At 41.2% G+C, this 19033-nt stretch overlaps 1 protein-coding gene across 5 annotated transcripts in view; it reads left to right on the top strand.

Annotated features, from left to right (window-relative positions):
- Positions 1 to 19033, top strand: part of LOC128738152 (diuretic hormone receptor-like) — an 81866-nt gene that overhangs the window by 41329 nt on the left and 21504 nt on the right. For 4 of the 5 annotated variants that reach the window (XR_008412077.1, XR_008412076.1, XM_053833047.1 and 1 more), the window contains exons 3-6: positions 6463 to 7447; positions 18021 to 18216; positions 18295 to 18388; positions 18463 to 18556. Coding sequence is in view for 3 of the 5 variants with exons in the window: in XM_053833047.1 (XP_053689022.1) it covers positions 7171 to 7447; positions 18021 to 18216; positions 18295 to 18388; positions 18463 to 18556 (661 nt within the window). In the remaining 2 variants the exon portion in view is untranslated. The remainder of the gene's footprint in view (positions 1 to 6462; positions 7448 to 18020; positions 18217 to 18294; positions 18389 to 18462; positions 18557 to 19033) is intronic. The other variant, XM_053833045.1, reaches the window with a different exon arrangement.

Here is a 19033-nt window from a genome sequence, read left to right as displayed (position 1 = left end):
CTCAAGTTGATTTTCAGTCGTATATAATGATATAGCTGACATACATATGATATTCAGCATATAATCGTATCTACTGCTATACGATCGATGAAATGCGTATGTTTATTCCTCGTCACGTATATCGCCTCCAAAATACCACAGATATGCAAATTACGCGCATCAAATACGATTTATTAGCATGTATATATGTACGTAGTGCTGCTGTTTTTTTTTTGTTAGATAATCACTTAACCACTTTAATCACTTTAACCAGCTTGGGTCATTCGTGACTTCTGCGGGGTTGGGATTTGAACCCGGGTCCTCGGCGTGAGAGGCGTGAATGCTAACTACTACGCCGGGACTGACCCCCCGTAATGTTGATTTTTAACTTTTATATATATATATAAATGCTAGCTGGGTCTTGGAGTGAAGTAAACTTTAGAATTTCGTACTTTGAAATCTGAAAACTCTTGTTTTTTTTTGCATAAAATAACCAGCACCAGGGGGTTGACAAAAGAGGGACACGGTCTCTTACAAGGGGAGAGAAAGGTTCAAATGGGTAAAGGGATGCGTTTCTCTTGCATTTGGAACGATAGCAGTTGTACAAGTTGTTTTATTTCTGAGAGAAGGAATAGGGTGGCCATTAAAAAGGAGGAGGTTCAAAACGTAAAAAAGGCTTTGTGTCGATTTATAGGGATTACCGAGAAGAAGACAGATTTACAATTTCGGATTCGGAATTTCAGATTTCCTTCCCTCTTTTCACAATCAAACCATTCCTAATTCCAGTGTGATATTTGGCGGAACGAAGCCCACAAAACGTAAATCGTGGCTCGTATCAGCGTGATTGTCTTCTCACCTGTTCCCTGTCAATCAAGGCTCTCCTCACTAGCTATAGTCTTAGCCTATTTACATCCGCTCGACATAGCATACAGCTGTAAGTGCTTGTTCAACGTAGCACTACCGACACCGCAAACGATACAATGCCCTCGGTATCATATAGATATACGAGACTCCCTAAACTGCAGACCAGGCAAGCACTACAACTCCTAAAACCAATCTTAACGATGACACAGTCCCCGTTTTGTGCTACCAGTGTACCTGATGCGTCACCGATCTCTTCTAATCCGTAGGTGATTTATTACTAGAACGTGCGTGAACTTCAAAATTTGATCTAGAGTAGGAGAATAGGAACCCCTTCCCGCGCTCAGGCGTTACCGATGTACGCTTCTGGAGAGCTTATCTATATAGGATGTGACTGCATTGATCAGTAGGCCCTGCCGAATACGCAGCTCCGCCAAAGCGAGTAGTGCCGCTTTAAGCACAGCCCATAACCTTCCTAGACGTTTGTGTTCGACATTTACCGACAAAAAGGTCTGTTACCAGGTCAAGATTATAATAGTAGTACTGACTCGAGGTACGTAAGTAAAGCCTCTTGTCTACGGGAAAATTAAAACTTGTTCACTTTCCTAGTTCACCTCCCAATTGGCTTCGAGGTACGTTGCTGGTCTAATTAGGCAGCCATCGTATGTTTACATCTCAGCTGGGAGAGGCACTAGTCCTTCAATTGCCATGTACTCTAACAGCTGGCTGCAAAGTCTGTTGAACAAAAAACAGAAGGTTCAGTTTCGAAAACGGAATGTAGAAGTTAGGCTTTGCTATGCTTGGCATTGACTTTCTAGAAATGGGGTTGTTGATTCTAAATAGTACACACACATTCTCCCTTTGTGCTGAACTCTGCTCTTGTCCAAGGGCAAATCATAACTCTCTGGCAAGTAAAATTGGTTGAAAAGTAGTAAAAAACATTGAGGAAAAAAGGATGAAAAACTCCGACACTCAAGCACGAATAATAAACAATTTTCTCAATCAATAGCGGAACTGAAAAAAGAACGAAGTGCGGAATACAGTGAAACATGCACTTTTGTTGTTCGCTCAATAATGTCTCAGAGCATCAGGGGAAAACGATCAATGAATTGGTACTTACCCGATTCTCTCCTGCTAGCACGGTTGTTACAAAGTTGTTGTGGTAACCGAAATATTACTAATTTCAGTCGTAGTCCGGTTACTTCAACCAAATCGACCTAAAGTGTGCTCCTTGGGCCAAAAGAGTATCAGCTGGAAGTTGGATCGCGAAGATTAAATTCAATTAAATTTTATTTAATATCTCACATTGAACCTCGGACGCACGAAACGATTGGCTTGACGTAAAAAAGGACTTGGAAAAACTATCTAAGCATTGCTACGAGGGAGAATTCGGCCAGGTATCGACGAGCGTGGAATGAGTTGACAACGATTCTGTGGAGGAAAAAGCACTAGAAGGTAGACAGAGATCTTCAAGAGCTAGAACAACTATTCTGGGCCAATGAGACGTGCAAGTTCTATGAGAAGTTGAACCAATCTTGCAAAGGATACACACTAAAGCCTACCCGTAGGGACGAAAAACGAAACCTGGTCACAAATGAACGCGAGATGGTCGACAGGTGGAAGCAGTTCTTCGATGAGCAGAAGAAGACGAAATGGAAGTTAACCTTCGAGTAACTTTAAATGATAGAACACTAAATATACACGATTACTAACGAAATCGATCAGCTGAAGAATAATAGAGCCACTGGCAAGGACCGATTCTCGGTAGAACTCAACCAAAATGGCAACAAAAATGATCACTAGTAACGGCATTTCACTGGATCATTTCAAACATTTCGGAGGAGGGTAAGCTACCGGAGGAATGGATGGAAGGTGTGGTTTTTCTCATCTATAAAAAAAAACGATCCGTTAGATTGCTGTAATTACCGCGGCATTACACTGGTCAACGCCGTCTACAATATGCTCTCCCAGAATAACAAGAGAATTCGTAGGGTAGTAAATGGTGGCAACTAAAATTTTGGAATTTTTTCGTGCCCCTTATACTCAACAACAAACGAGCTCAGAGAGAAATGAGAGTATGTATATGTCAGCTCTCTCTCTCCTCTTTTTGTTAATATTTTTTGTTTTGTTCATGCTTGCCCAGTTTTGCTAAAAATGGCGTCGAAACAAGAAGCATTCCGGGAGCGCGTTGTACACTTCAACGAACTGCAACAGAAATCACGGCAAAAAGTATACGGTACAACATTTAAAAAGCAAATTTGGTGCGGCTTCGACTATTTACCATATCCCAAGATGCCCAACAACTATTCGCAAGCAAGCTTGTGGAAGACCAGCTAAAATTATGGACGCAGAAGGACATCGTTCTCTTTCTCGTTTCTTCAACAACAAGCCCTCTGGTTTGGCTATCAATTAAGATGCACCAGACAAATGTTTGGAGAAAATTTTGGTCCCGTTTCTACAAACACATCATGTAGATAATACGTGTTTTGGCCGGATAGAGCATCATCGCATTACGCCAAAAAAAAAACACTATCGTTCCTGAATACCCATTCGATCCCATTTTTACCCAAGAACCATGACCCGAAAAATCTGTCTCAGTGCGCCCAATCGAAATTTTTTTCGGGATTTTGAGTTCCTTGGTGTACAAAAATAATTGGAGAGCCACGAATTGCAAACAGTTGATTGGTAGAATCAAGAGATGCATTCGTAAAGTTGACATGAAGGCCGTACAACGTTCCTGTTTCGACGTCAAACGAAAGCTTCGCCAAACAGCCGATTACAGATTGTTTTCAATTGTACACTTTTTTTTCAACAATGGATAATATATCTTTAATTTCGGTAAATCAGATCTTCTTCATGTATCTTTGTCTTTTTTTGACAGCTTGAGGAAAAAATTCTAAAATTTTAGTTGCCACCCTTTACCAGCAGGGTTTTATGGGGGCATGTGCTTCTGCAGAACAAATTTTGACTCTCGGACAAAGCCTCCAGAAATGTCAGGAGTACAACGTGCCCACCGCATCATAATTTCGTGGATTTTAGAGCAGCATACGATACAGTCAAGCACGAATAGTTGCGGCTGATAATGCAAGCGAACGGTTTTCCGAGAACGCACTCTCGAGTCCGTTCGAATCGCGCAGAGGTTAGCGACAAGGGGATGGACTGTCCTGTGTTTTATTGAACATCGCTAATGAGTGTGTGTGATCCGGCAGGTGAGCTTCGAAATCCTTTAGCAAGAGTAGCCAATTCTTTCGCTTTCGCAGACGAACTCGGCATCTTTACAAGAAACCTTGGGATGGCGGAGGAAATTTTCGCCAAACTATAATCGGAAGCTACTGTGTTACCTGACTCATAACGAACCCCTATTTTCGAAATTCTAAAATCTCTCATGTTTTTATTTTTGGAGAAAACATGTATTTTCTTATGTTATTAAGTTGATATTTGTATGCTCTATTCGAATTTATGATCAATTAAACGAAAAACCACAAAGTTTGTGAGTTACGACACCCTCCCTTGTATATAACGTATATTCGTTATGAGTCAGGTAACACATACAAATCAATGCATCAAAAACCAAATATACAATAGGAAAAGACTCCAGAGCAAAAACGTTCGCCTCCTACGGACACTGACTATTGACGGCGATGGACTGGAAGTGGTTGATGAGTTCGTATATTTAGGATCTCTGGTCACCGCCGACAAAAGCCCGAGTAAGAAAATTTAAAGACGTATTCAAGGTCGCAAGGATGTCAGACGACTGTACAGAGAAATCCGTTCTCTTTAAGAACCACACCGGCATCAGCAATAGAGGAGCCCAACGTGCTAGATGGCTCGATCGGGTTGAAGCCAACTTGTGTGTGTCGAGTCGCTCAACGAATTGGTGACGAGTAGCCCAGGTCCGTGTACAGTGGAAAGGAAATGTTGATACAGAAAAAGCCGCTCGGGTTCTATGCTGGTAGAATTAAGTAAGTAAGGATTCAACAATCGGTGCGTGCCAACTCCTGTGCAACGTCGAGGCAGAGAGCCTTATTTGCCGATAGTTCGGGAGCGGCCTGGTATTACAAACAACATTTTGATGAGTTATTCAATGGTAAACAGGATGGTGATGTCTACAGATATCATATTGAATACTGGTTGAGTATGATAGGCCCCATTTCCAAAAAAAAAACATTGACTCGAGTACAACAATTATCGAGGCATTACTGCCCGCAACTCTGCCTACAAAATTCTCTCTTGTATCCTGTTTCACAGACTGAGGCCCTTGCAGGAAACCTTTTTCAGCGAAACCGGTGCGGTTTTCGTGAGGGATGCTCCACGGCACGATCTAAATGTTTACCTTGCGACAGATCTTCGGTAAATTCCGTGAATTCAAGTAACATACTCACTATTCATTGATAGACTTCAAGACGACGTTCGATTCCGTGAAACGAAATGAGCTGTGGTGAATTATGCTAGAAAATGGTTTGATAACAAAACTAATTAGGCTGATACGTGCAACCGTTGATGGTCCCAAGTCAAGCGTTAGCGGGTGAGCCATCGGATTCGTTTGTGACGTTAGATTTGGTCGACCGTTGTTTGTGGGAAGGTGACAGCCTATCGAATTTGCTATTTAACATCGCATTAGAAGGTAAGATTCGAAGTGCAGGCGTGCAAAGAAGCGGTAGAAGCGGATTGGAGAATGGCAGCCCAAGACCGACTTCTGTAAAGCCGTATCCCAAATAGGTCACTGAATCGATAATGGGATTGTTGAAGAAACAGTATAGTAAATTTGCACTTCGTTGTTAATGGCAAGTGCGTTGTGAATGCAGTAAGAGTTGCAAATGCTTCTTCTATTAGTAAGTTCACATCCATCAAACGAAGTGGAACTAAGTATTCCGATACAAACTAAATTGACATTATGTGAATGCATATTAGACATAACTAAGAACTATTGATTTTTCCATCAAACATGAATTGCAAATATGTTTCATACTGAATAATGTATGGATTGCCGTAGGTAATATTAATAAGCACATTAAAAGTTTTGTTGAAATATACTAGCCATGCAGTAATAGGCATAAGTTGTTATAGATTTTATCGTAACCTTTCAAGAGATCAACAAGAGATTTTCATACAAATCACTGAGCTAAAGAAAGATGAAATAGATAGATTTAAAGCACCAATTTAACAATTTCCGCCCGACTCAAATTTAATGGAAGTGCTAATTTGGTAATCAAATTAAGCAATTACTGGATTGGCAAAGCGGTGCGCTTCATCAGGTACATGAAAAGCAATGCTGCAAAATTACCCAACTTCAATTAACATATTCATTAAACAGCGTATCATCTCACTCTCTCCGCTTGATATTAAAATTAAACAGACATGTTTTTGATCTTCGTTATGCTTTGGTTCGATCGAAACGGTTTACCTCAATCGAAAATCACGTTCCTTCGGCCAGTATCGAAGATTCCTACCTATCCGCAACTTTTATCCAGCTTCTGACCCACCGCAAGCAATTTTATGAGCGAGAAACGTGCGATTCTATAGATCTTGTTTTGCTGTTGCTCTGTTGTATGAAACGCACAACTGGAGGAAAACAATGAAAGCATCAAAAGAACTAATATATACGTGTATTTATTACTTCAGGCTTCGTTCAGCGTAAAGGCGTGTCAAGCGGGCAACATCGCAGAAGAGCGAAAAAAAAATAAAAGAATATGTAAACAAAATAAAAACTGAATGTGAAAACGAACAGAAATTGCGACGACTGGCGACGGCAGTCAGTAGCTTTGTGGATCGGTTCGGTTTAGTGGAATCTACCTGCTGTCCCGGCACCGAGCAAGCAAGCAAGCAAGCAGCAAGCGAGCGAGCGCAGCGGAATCCGGCGTGCCCGGCGTTGCTGTCGCGCGTGCTGAATTACACGCGTGCTCCCAACCTTCTTCGACTTCCGCCTGTAGACGACGACGACGGCGACTGCGACGGCGACGGCGACGACAACGACGACGAAAGGCGGAGTCTACTCCGGTCTACTGGCAGGTTCGCAGCGCGAACACGTAGTTCGAATCAGTTTCGATTAGAATTGAGGTGCGACAGCACTTTTTTTGCGGCGGTTTTCCTTGCGAGGCTGTGCAGGTAATTGGACTTTGTTGAATACGGGAGTAAATTGGCAAATTAATGATTCGGTTCATGTTCTGAAAGATTTGTGACAGTGCAATTTCAATGATTTGAAGCTAGTCGAATATGGCCGAGGAAAGTGAACGAAATTATCTTTCAAGTAATCATCCTGTGTAGTGGGGCGTGAAAAGTGACAGCCTAGCTTATGCGTGAGGAGTTATTTGTGTGAAAAAAGTAGATAAAATGAAAGAATTTACTAACTTGGATGGCAGCGACCTGGTAGCTGGTGACAGCAGTAACAGCAGAGAATCCAGTGGAGAAGGATTTTTCCTGTCGACCGACAGCAACGAGTCTGCCGAGATGCGCTGCCTAATGCAGCGACAATCGGAAGGCCTGCTGACGGATGCTGCGTGCCCGTCGTTCTTCGATTCCGTGTCCTGCTGGCCCCGGACACCGCCGGCTACTCTGGCCGTGCTGCCGTGCTTCTCCGAGTTCAAGGGACTGCAGTATGATAGCACACGTGAGTAGAATTGAAATTCGATGCCTAATTAAATCACTTTTATACGACTTTTTGTTGAGCATAAAAATATTATTGGAATGCGATTTGTAGACCGTCAAACGGTTTTCATTCGCAAATTAGTTGTGATGTTGAAACCATTGATTAACGATCTGCCATCGCACTATTATACCACTTCGAGCAACCGACAGCTGTCATCGATCAGCTGTACTATAGACTCTTTATTCACTCGAGCACCACTTATCGCCTTGTCAAGTCATTTAACACCTCTTGACGGCATCCTATCTTGTCTTACGCCTACGCACTTTAACTGTAGCACTAGCTATGCTCGAGTGGTTTCGTTTACAGGTCTGTTCGTTCACACCTCTCCTAGTGATAATTGCAAAACAAATGTGTAGTCAGTTATTGCAGTTTCTTTGAAAATAATTTAATGTAGCATTTTTTGCCATGCTTACGTCTTATTTACGCACCTTCAATTTGTGTGATTAAATAATTTGCTCAGAGATTAAAATCTATTAGCATTCTCAGCTAACGAAAATTGGACCTCGGATCAGCGTACGATGCTCAAATGTCACATAAAGTTGCGGTTCGTATCGGAAAATCACCAACAATAGAACCCAAAAGTTCCTATCTGCAATACAAAATCCTGCTGCTAGGATCATGTTCTTGTTATTTCACCCACAGCCGTGGCTCTATCATGGGGGCGACCCGGGCGACGGCCTACGGAAAATGAAAATGGGAAATAGTAGGAAAAAACCCATAACAGACGTTTCAATCTCAATCGAAACACTTTTGATAAAAAGCGAACAAGATTAAACGCGCCAATTTCAAGCGGCGCAGGAAACCCGTTCCGTCGGATTTTCTTCTCCGTTGGATTGTTCCCTCTTTATTTACGACAAGAGGCTCGCTATCAGTTTCACCTGATGGAACGGCTGATTCTCCTGCATTTAACCCTCCACTTGGGCTGCTCTTGGTATTTTTCGTTCCATTCCTCTTGAAATCAGAGAGGCGCCATCTCGATGGTTATCGGTTGGTCCTATCAGTTGAGTAAAATTTTATTACACTTTTCAGAGCGTCGCTTTAAGCGAAGAAGAATTTAAATGATTTTTCCATTTGGTGGGGCGCTTTTTGTTAACGCGCTACGATGCGCCTCCATAAAACACAATCGACTGTAGTGGTTGAAAAGGAATTGCTCACGAGACAAAAACTTCTTTGCGAAACCCTTATTAACATCGGTTGGAAATGAAAAATCAGACCATTGGATCCCGACAGATTCAATTAGCACGACTGCCTTCCGAGAGGGAAATTCAATAAACACTTATTAAAAAAGAGCGTAAGTCAATTCCTCTACAAAAGGAAAAATGCTCTTCATCTGTGGAGATGGATGAAGAAAGCATTTCACATTGTCTTTTCCCTTCCACCCCCGTTTCGACCCAACCACTTATGTTATTGCTGTGCTAATTTTCCACTCCTTCGCTGCCTGCTATCACGCCGCTAAACTACGGGCGCACAGGCACTACTAGCCCGGCCCAGCCCAGCCGAACCCGCCTTCCTGCTGTGGATGGAGTGTCAATTTTGTTGTGCCGCCTTTCCCGCTGTGGGATGCTGTCAGTTGAAAAAGCAATCGCACCACCAACGGGGGTTCTCAACTTTATGACAATTGATACAGGCCGGGGTGGGCGGAGGGAAAATAGCAGCGCATTTGCCGACTGGCGCTGCTTTCCGTTTCCTTTCAATTCATTTTAACTTGCCGCTTTATTTTAACGCCACGATGATGGAATAGTGAAGTTTACAAACAGGCAGTAGCGTGAACTTTTTTTTTATTTCCCTAAATAGGATAGTTGAGCTGAGGGAACTGGAAGGAAAACAACGGCAAAGCATAAGTTCGTGTGCGAGTGTAGTCCTCTATTGACTGTTTTTCCACTGTTCCGCCAATCATGATTTCCCTACCCGAAAAACCATAAAACCAACAGTCCCTTTCCCAAATTCCCGAACGACTAGTCCGAGTGGGACCCACAAGTCATAAAAATGCGAAACAGTCGGTCGATTAATTCGAATGCAATAAACTGCTGATCGACAGTTTCATTCTTTCATGGACACACCGCCACCGCCGAAAGTAACCGTGTTACGTACAGCTTAATTAATGTCGCTTTTGCAGAGTTGCCTGGCCTGGCCTGGCCTGGCAGGAGTTGATGGCTAGGGTGCGTGTGTGGGAGGTTGGTGAAAATAGCGCAACACAAAGAAAAAAAATGGGATTTTTTCGCCGACCATGACCAGCGGCCACCATGCGCTCATTTGGCGCTTGCGATTAAGTGCGTCAAATAACGGACCACGCGCGGGGGCGGGTGGGTCAGTTGAAATTGTTTGACAAGGTGGCGCAAAAAAAGGGACATTTTTATATTGAGCATGAGAAATGGATAAATTGGCAAAAATTTCATCACCACTGCTGGCGGGTATGGGTTTGCATTTATGCTGGCGAAAAAACAGGACACAATACGAAGATATTTAATTCCGTTTGCTCTCTACGTGCGATTTATATTACGTTTGACGGAAAAAGGAACATCTAGGTACCTACCTGATTTGAAAATGTTTAATATTTGTTGAATGTCAAGATCTGCTGCTCGACTAAAAATGAATGAACGACCCATCCAGCTATCAGCAAAAGAGCAGTTACGTCCTTGGACCTTTTCTGGTTCGACCATCCTATTGATTCTAATAACTATTTTATTTGTTTATAAAAATGAATGCAAAAATGATGTTAGAAATAAACCGCCTAACTCCGTTTCAAAAACTAAATAAATTATTAACCAATATCTAAGACTTGATTTGCAAGTATACATTTTAAAATTCAGTGAGCTGGCGGGTATTTTTGGCATTATTTAAACTTGGATTTTACTGTTGGGTAAACAAATTAGTTTAGTCCATTTCTATGAGATGGCTCTGGCTGATACAAATTTTCCGTAGGACAGCTGATTTCGGTGTTTTCAAAGAAAATAGTCATCAGTTAATAACATTCAGTTCATATAGTTTTTATCTGCGCGACTCTATTGCAAATATACGAGAGTTATTCACCACGGGACGTCAAAATCACCAATGGAGCTTTGAACGCCAAGATCGATAGGGAAGTGTTGTATAGACCGCCGATAGGGTTCAGCCTGCATACTGACACGAAGGATAACGGCCAACGATTATTAAGCTTCACTGTCAAGTAACAATTTTAAAGCCGCTTGGTTTTATTTGAATTTTATAAAGGTTTTATTGCGGTATGCATCATTACCTCTGCTTTTATCATGGTGTTACGCAATTCCAAGATGATACAAGTCAAAAACCACTTATAGCTAGCCATAAAACCAAAATAAAACTGTAAATAAAGCAAATTTATTCTGGTTGCTTATATTACCAGGATACAACAGGTCGGCTGTGACAAAAAAAGCAAAGCCATGGGTACAAACGTCCTTCAGAACTTGACCCTTCTTTATCGACAGATTTCGCAGCCGGTTATTAGAGTATAGGAAAATTACAGGGCTAGTGCAAAGATCTTATTGACTCTATAGCGGCACTGCCCAGTCGAGATTCGAACATACGACGACTGGCTTCTTAGGACAGCATCGTACTCCGGAGCTAACTGGGGGGGGCTGGTTGGATGTGACATTTCTCTCAAAAACTTACTATAAGTGGGGCGTAGCAATACAATATGGAGCACCAATCAGGAGCAGAACCTGTATTGATCTTATTCATTTTTCATTTCATTCATCATTTTTGTTTTGATCGTCAAACAATAATTAATCAAAGCAAACTGTGAGTTGCAGAAAGCAAGTAATTAGGTATTAATCAGTTTTCACGTTATAAAGCAACTAAAATGATTTTGCTAGAAACTAAGATAGGCTAATCGAATATATTTATTTTATTTAAACAACTGGTTTTCAAAAATGGAAAATACTTGATAGCGCGTTCTAACGTGCATCATATAGTTTAATGCGCTTATGCTGCACAACTACGGAAACTACTGAAAATGTATTATATACTAGCTGACCCGACAAACTTCGTAGTGCCACAAATTAAACTGTGTTGTACATAAATCATGAATTTCGGATGATCTTTGTTACAATCTGGAGTTTTGCAAGTTTTGCTAATAAGAAAGACGTTTAAGCCCAAAACTTTACTTTTTGATAGGAGAAGCTACCGGAGAGAAGGATGAAAGGAGTTGTTTGTTCCTTCTACAAAAAGAGTGATCGGCTCGACTACTGCACTGCAACTATTGAGGCATAACGCTGGTTAACGCCGCTTACAAGGTACTTTTCCAAATATTATTACGCCGGATGTCACCCATATCGCAAGGTTTCGTAAGAAATTATAAGACGGGATTCAGAAGGGGTCGCACAAATACAGACCAAATTTTAACATCCGACAAATCTTGCAGAAATATCGGGAGTACAATGTGACAACGCATCACATCTTTACTGATTTCAAAGCAACTTATGATACAGTCGTTCTAGACCAACTGTGGCAGATAATGCACGAATACAGTTTTCCGGATAAACTGACGCGACTGATCAAAGCTACATTGGATCAAGGGATGTGTCTCGAACGCATTTTGGGGAAGCTCTCGAGTCCCTTCGAGACGCGGGGAGGGCGATGGCAGGTGGCGTTCGCACCCACATTCTTTCGGTTGGTACCCGCATGTTTTACTAGCTAAACTACTGCCGCACGTTATACAGCACTCGTGCGCTAATTGCACGTCCTCTAATCGCACCGTCTTTTAATTGCACGATAGTGCAACTAAAAAGCAGTTATCTGTCAAAAACCACGTGGGTTCCTAGGTGGTTGCTATAAACAAAAATGCAGCGTTGCCGAATAAAAACTCTCTCTCTCTGTATAACGTAGATATATCACAAACAAATTAAATCAAATTCTGCTAAATTTTGATGAATTGAACACATATTCATTAAGCTTTTGGTTCGTTTGTTAAGATTTGAATGTTCTTCCCAGAACCAAGCGCAGGTGTGAGCGCACGTGAAGAGTTATTTACGGTGATAACACATCACGCTTTACAATAAATATTGGCAGTCATCGTGCAATTAAAAAACGAAATTCGCTAGTCGCATCGCTTCATTCGTGCAATTAGCGAACGAGTGCTGTATTAGGGCACTTCCTCACTTTCCAAAGTAGTTTACGTCATGACGGCGTAGTTGCTATCATAACCAGCAAGTTTGCGATGGTGGAGGCAATCTACGCTAGACTGAAAGCGGAGGCTAAACATAAGACTACGGTGGACCGGACACGTCGTAAAGATGCCGAACGACGCCGCGAAAAGATCAGTTCTCATCAACAACTCCTCCGGCACCAGGAAAGGAACAGACTTGCAAGATGACTTTACCAGGTCGAAAGCGATTTGCGATTACTGAGACAACTGGGAAATTGGGACGAGTGGCCCAAGAACGAGGACAACTACTTGAAACAGCACGAGTCACCCGGCTCTATGCTGCTGACGACGACGACAATAGAGTAAGGCTTGTTCGCGACAAAATTTGGACACCCCTAAACACACACAGCTTCGGAAATACATTAACAATGAGTGAAATATTTTGCAGAGTGGTAGACATATGTCTGTTCTTTCTGAAAATATAACACTTGTTTATATTACATGCAGGGCTTCGACCGATCGTTTTTTTCTACCGCAGTCACACCAACCACACCAGAGGTGGAATACGAATGCTATGCATAACACAACTGACATTTTGCTCAGTCAAACGCCGACTGCACGCTGCAGAACGAACGGCTTCTAAAACTTTTTGACATTTTCGTTTCGATCAAGTTGCCTTTACCGTTTGGAGCAGCGAATGACTGCAAAACAGTCAAATGACTGGCAATCACCACGCTACGAAAAGCAACCGCACAATCGTATGATTCAATACTACAAAAAAACAACCACTACATGTGCATGGAAGAAGTCGGTCGGACTCCGTTCAATACAAACGAATATTTTGCTTGCGTCGGACCGACGTCTGGGTGACAAACTTTTACTGTGAGCAGCCGATTTGGAGACAAAAAGAGAAACGAAAAAATACGTCACCGTATGCTTCCAGTCAGTTTGCAGTTTATATTCTCAAAGCGCAAAGCAAAACGGGAGATCGACTGTTTGCTTTTGCTGAGATGCCGCATGAATTGTGCGACGGCAGCAGCGCAAGCGGCAGTTTGACTGGATTAAAAAAACGGTCAAATGATCGTTCAAAAATCGGAGTTTGAATGCGGAAAGTTCGCATTCACGGCAGTCACATTCAACTTGCGATCCCTTTTTAAGCCCTGATTACATGCGCTCAGTGTAAAAGCTTAAGAAAACTTGCCAAAAAGCTTGGATTTCCTCCAAGCACTGTTCACAGTGTTTTAAAATCGTTCGATACTCGCTTGACAACAGCTAGGAAGAAGGGAATTGGAACAAAAACGGATCTGAGGAACCACCACAAGGATGCGAAGGTAAAACAAATATTTCGGAGGAGACCAGATTTTTCTGTACGTACCATTGCTTGTAAAATAAAAATGTCGCCAACATTCGTACACACTTCTAAGCAACGACAAGGCATAAAGTCTTTCAAGGTGAGGACTGTGCCAAACCGTAATGATGAGCAAAATAAGACGGCCAAAATACGCGCTCGTAAGCTTTATCGCGAACATTCAACGAAGTTTCCATGCGTTATTATGGACGATGATACGTATGTCCTAGAAGACTTTAAACAGCTCCCTGGTATGTCTTTTTACACTGCCATGAAACGGAATGGCGTTGCAGAGCAGTTTAGAACAAAGAAAGCCAAGTTCCCAAAAAATATTTAGTATGGCAGGCCATATGCTGCTGTGGTCGAGCAAGCAAAAGTTACATCACTACGGGAACAAGGAAATATACCGTGAAGAATGCCTGCAGAAACGATTTTTACCGTTCCTACACAACCATGATGTACCTTCAATGTTTTGGCCTGATTTAGTATCCTGCCACTACGCCAAAGATGTTTTGGAATGGTATGATGCTAATGGAGTCCATATTGTACCGAAGGAGGCGAATCCACCTAACTATCCAGAGTTACGCCCCATCGCGCGGTTTTGGGCTTTGGTGAAGAGAGAGCTGTCCTAGCACAAACAACAAGGAACAACTATAGATAAATTTCGAAAATCTTGAACAAACGCAGCTAAATTGGTTGCCAACAAGTCTGCACTGGCCCTCATGGCAAGGGTAAACTCCAAAATTCGCCAATTTTTCATGCAGACCAAATAAGTAATGTTAATTTGTTTGATAAATATTAACGATACACACATAAATGATATAAAATAGATGGATTAAACTTCTAGCAAATTTGTTTTATTGCAAAATTGAGGGGTCCAGATTTTGTCGCCTTTTGAAGCCTTATTATGCATATATATTTGAACACTTCCATTTGATTTTGCCGCAAATGTTCAAAATAGAAAAGCATAACTATCTGTATAAAATAAATTAATCACCCTATCCTTGTTCTAGCTATTCACGATCTCTGTCCTCCTTCTGGCGCTTTTCCTTCCTCAGGATTATGGTCAACTCATTCCGCGTTCATCGATACTTAGCCAAATTCTACGTGGCAAAGTTTAGATAGTTTTTACAAGCTCTACAAAAGACGAACGTGCTATTTCGTGAATTCGAAATCTCTAAACCTAACCCCGCGGTTGTAATATAGCAGAGCAAAGCCTTGGGCTTCAACGGTTTTCTAAGACTTGACCCTTCTTTATCGACAAACTTCACAGTCGACTATTAGAGTCAGGATTGTTACGAGGCTAGTGCAACAATCCTACTGTCTCTATCTGCAGTATAGACATCATCCGCAAATCATTGTGTCCAACATTAAAAATTAGGTAATTAAGGCACGTGCCCCTGGTACCCCATTATAGGCAGACAAGTGAGCATCAGTGAACAACGCAAAAATCAACGGTCCTGAATTTCTACCTTGTGGCACTCCCATGAGTTGTGCAGTAATCTGCAATGTTATTTCCGTACAAAGTGTTTGATTCTACAGGTAGGAATTCACCATTTCATGCCCATAACACACATGCAGGTGAGACTCCTTCACGATTGCACTAAGTTAGTGGTTGTTGAGCGCTTGATACCGCAAAGAAGTTGATCCGAAGAATAGCAATATTTGCAAATGGTATAACGATTATTTTAAATTGATTTTCACTGAAAACTATTAACTTGATAGTTGAGTTTAAGTATTTCAAGGCATCAGGCTTGCCATTTCCTCACTCATTTTACAAAAGTGCACCTTTTTCATTCAACACAATGAGTAGAAGCGTTACCACAAATGAGAAGTACATTCACACAACGAGAAACAAACCACAACAAAGTAATATAAACAAACTTGAGTGTCTCATGGTGTGAAAAATGAGAAACTTTCGAAATCGCTCGTACTGCAGTACTTACGTGTAAAAACGGAAAAAAAATCCGCGTCAGAAGTTACTGCACGGGAATTCCAGTGTTGCCATATCTATCATCCACTATCATCAGATGCAACATTCTTTGCACTGGTGCCGCTGTGAGAAGTCAAAACAGGTTTATTGTGTCCATATCATGGGCAGCCAAAAAGTGTATTAACATTTTGTTGCTCAGTTTGTGTTTGTTCCTCAAAGAGTAGAACAATGTGCAGGTTGCTGAGCATCCGAGGTCAGTAAAAAAGAGAAAAGTTAAAACAAAACAAAGCAGAATAAATCGCGACTGAGTAAAGTGTGAATTTTTGTCTTCTCTTTTTTTATTCTGAGAGGAATCATCCCTGCAAGGCATCACTAACTGACACTGAGGAATTCACAAATTGAACCGGCTATTTTCGTTCGATAAAAAAGCATCGGTGGTCTGAATTGAAAAGTAGCAGAGCCTCTCTTGCTTCCAAAACATTCCATAAAGCTGCGTCACAGACTAGAAGCAGAAGTTAAAGTTTAAACACGTACATGCTACTTTTCTACAGATACTGGTAAACCTGGCGGTAGAGATTGTCTTCGACAGAAACACCCCAGGTAACAATTTCAGTTTTATTATACTCTTATAATGGTATTTATTACCAATTTTGGTCATAAAAACCATCATAAGAGTGAAATAAAACCTTCATTGCTACTTGGGACATGAACATATGCGAAAGTACACTAAAGGATATAGCCGCGCAAGGGAGCAAGCGTTCTGCTCTGCTGATATTGCTTTTATATTCCTTTCCAAATTTTCAAAAGCATGACAAAATCGAAAGATTCTGTTACCACTTTTCGTTTCTGTTCGAATTTCCACTTCTGCTCTGTAGTTACGTCAGTAACAAGTGCCATTCCAAGTAGTCGAACATTTCTATTAATAAAGCAGTTCGATTGCGTGTAGGGAAGGCTACAGAGGTAAGTATTTGTGGAACTGTAGAATGTCAATGGAAGGAACACTATTATCCATACGTTTTTATTCAACTAGGATGAGTTTTCGAGTATCAAAGCGAAATAATTACCTTTTAAACATGCAAAAATCGAGCCAATGCTATCAGATGCGTCTCAAACCAGTGTAGACTCGATATAGTTAGTCATATGTCTAGCCACCGCCATTCGCCACCACGTGTCTAGCTATAATGATTTTGTTTGCAATGGTGGATCGAAAAATAACTTCCCAAAAGCTGCACGAAGCTAACATTCCAAGCAACAATGTGAGTTTTATTGTACTCTTATGGTGGTCTTCAAGACCAATTTTGGTCTTGAATGCCATCATAAAAGTGTAATAAAATCCAAATTGTTACTTGAGATAACTATTGAGTCGTCAAGGTTTCGGTCAATACAATTACTATTAGGTATTTGAACTGTCACCTTTTTCAAAACTTCTTCAGCTTTATTTTTGAATCGCCTGGTCGTGCTTGAGCCAAATGAATAGATTTTCCGAATAATTTGGATCTGAAAGCGGCTGCAGGCATGCTCCATTTGCTAAGTAATGACCTACAGTTAATGGTTCCTGTTACGCTGACTTTACTGCTGCTTCCCATTGCCCTCCAAAATGGGACGCACTCAGTAGATTAAAAAAGCCGCTGAATTCCTTCCCCAGCACATTCTCTTATTATGGTGCGTAATAAAACGAATGGTTTCAATTTACTAAAACCCCCTATCCCCACATACACACAGGCTTTTGACAAAAACAGTTCTTGATGAGGATCCACTATAAAAAAAATTACCAAATTTGATATTTTAAAACGAAGCCGCTGTTAGAAATCAAATCGATAGTTTAACGTATTTTGTGAAAACGCTTACGATAAAGAGTTTTTTGGAACGAACGTGCTATTTTAAGTCTGAAAACGATGTCTGACCCCATTTTAAAAAACAAGACCGCAGAACATATTTGAACACTGCCTTACAACCCCAATAATATGAACATTTTGGCAGTTGGGAAGCTCTTAGAGGTTAAAAATCTGTATTTGACGACAAAACGTGCGGTATTTTTTTAAAATCAATCAATCAATCAACTGGGCTTCACAAGTTTAAGATTCAAAAGTTTTAGTAGACTAGGGCATTATGTTGCTAACAGACGATTATTTTCGCTTCTCTTGCGTTCCAGAAAACGCCACCCGGTACTGCAACATGGACGGAACGTGGGACAATTACACCAACTATGATGCCTGTCATCATCTGCCGGCACCCTCGACCGTGACGGACTTCGATCCGATCGAGCTGCCTACGTTTATCTACTTCGTAGGATATACTATTAGTTTATGTGCACTAGTGTTAGCCGTAACGGTGCTAATTTATTTTAAGTAAGTGATAATAATGTTACAGCTGCAGCTGGTCAATGTGGTTTCACACTGGTCCATCGTTGTTTTTTCTCTCCACAGGGATCTACGATGTCTTCGGAATACCATTCATGTCAATCTCTTCTTGACCTACATAATGTCGTCCAGCCTCTGGATTCTCATACTCTCTCTACAGGTGGGGTCTAATGATAGGAAATGATTCCATATTTTTATAATCTTTTTTTTTTAACTGAAATCGCATCAGTACAGATGACAACGAAACAGGAACAAGTAGGATGCATATTTTTAGTTACAATATTCCATTACTTCAGTACGACGAACTTCTTTTGGATGCTGGTAGAGGGTAAGTTGATTAAATTGTACCCTCGTGATAGTACTTTCCTATTTCTGAATACGCCATCAAAATCCCTTCCCGCACGAGTCAGCATTAATCAGTTTCCAGCCACACTTTCATCAAATAGTTTCTGAGTGCTTTTCACCTTAGATCTGGTTGCCCAACCTTTGCAGAAATGGTTTCAATTTGTGGTAATTAGATTGTGTGGTTCACATCCGTGGCATATGCGCTAATGTCCCTTAATGGAAAGGATGTGCCAATTTCAAATCATCTTGAGAATAGAGCTATCGTCTTTAAGCTACTAGTTGATAAATTAAATTATTTTCATTTACGTATGCTCTGCTAATCGAACACTAAAATTGACGAAGTGAAAATTATTAGTCCTTATCCTGTGGAAACAATCGCATTTAAAGTGAACAAAATGACGACCGCGAGCGCGTGAACGGGAACAAACTTGTCAGCTGTAAGTAATTTTTGCTGTCCGCG

This window comes from Sabethes cyaneus, chromosome 2, assembly GCF_943734655.1.
Source record: "Sabethes cyaneus chromosome 2, idSabCyanKW18_F2, whole genome shotgun sequence".
NCBI lineage: Eukaryota > Metazoa > Arthropoda > Insecta > Diptera > Culicidae > Sabethes > Sabethes cyaneus.
The sequence above is the reverse complement of the archived record's forward strand: the minus strand, read 5'-3'. Positions and strand labels throughout refer to the sequence as shown.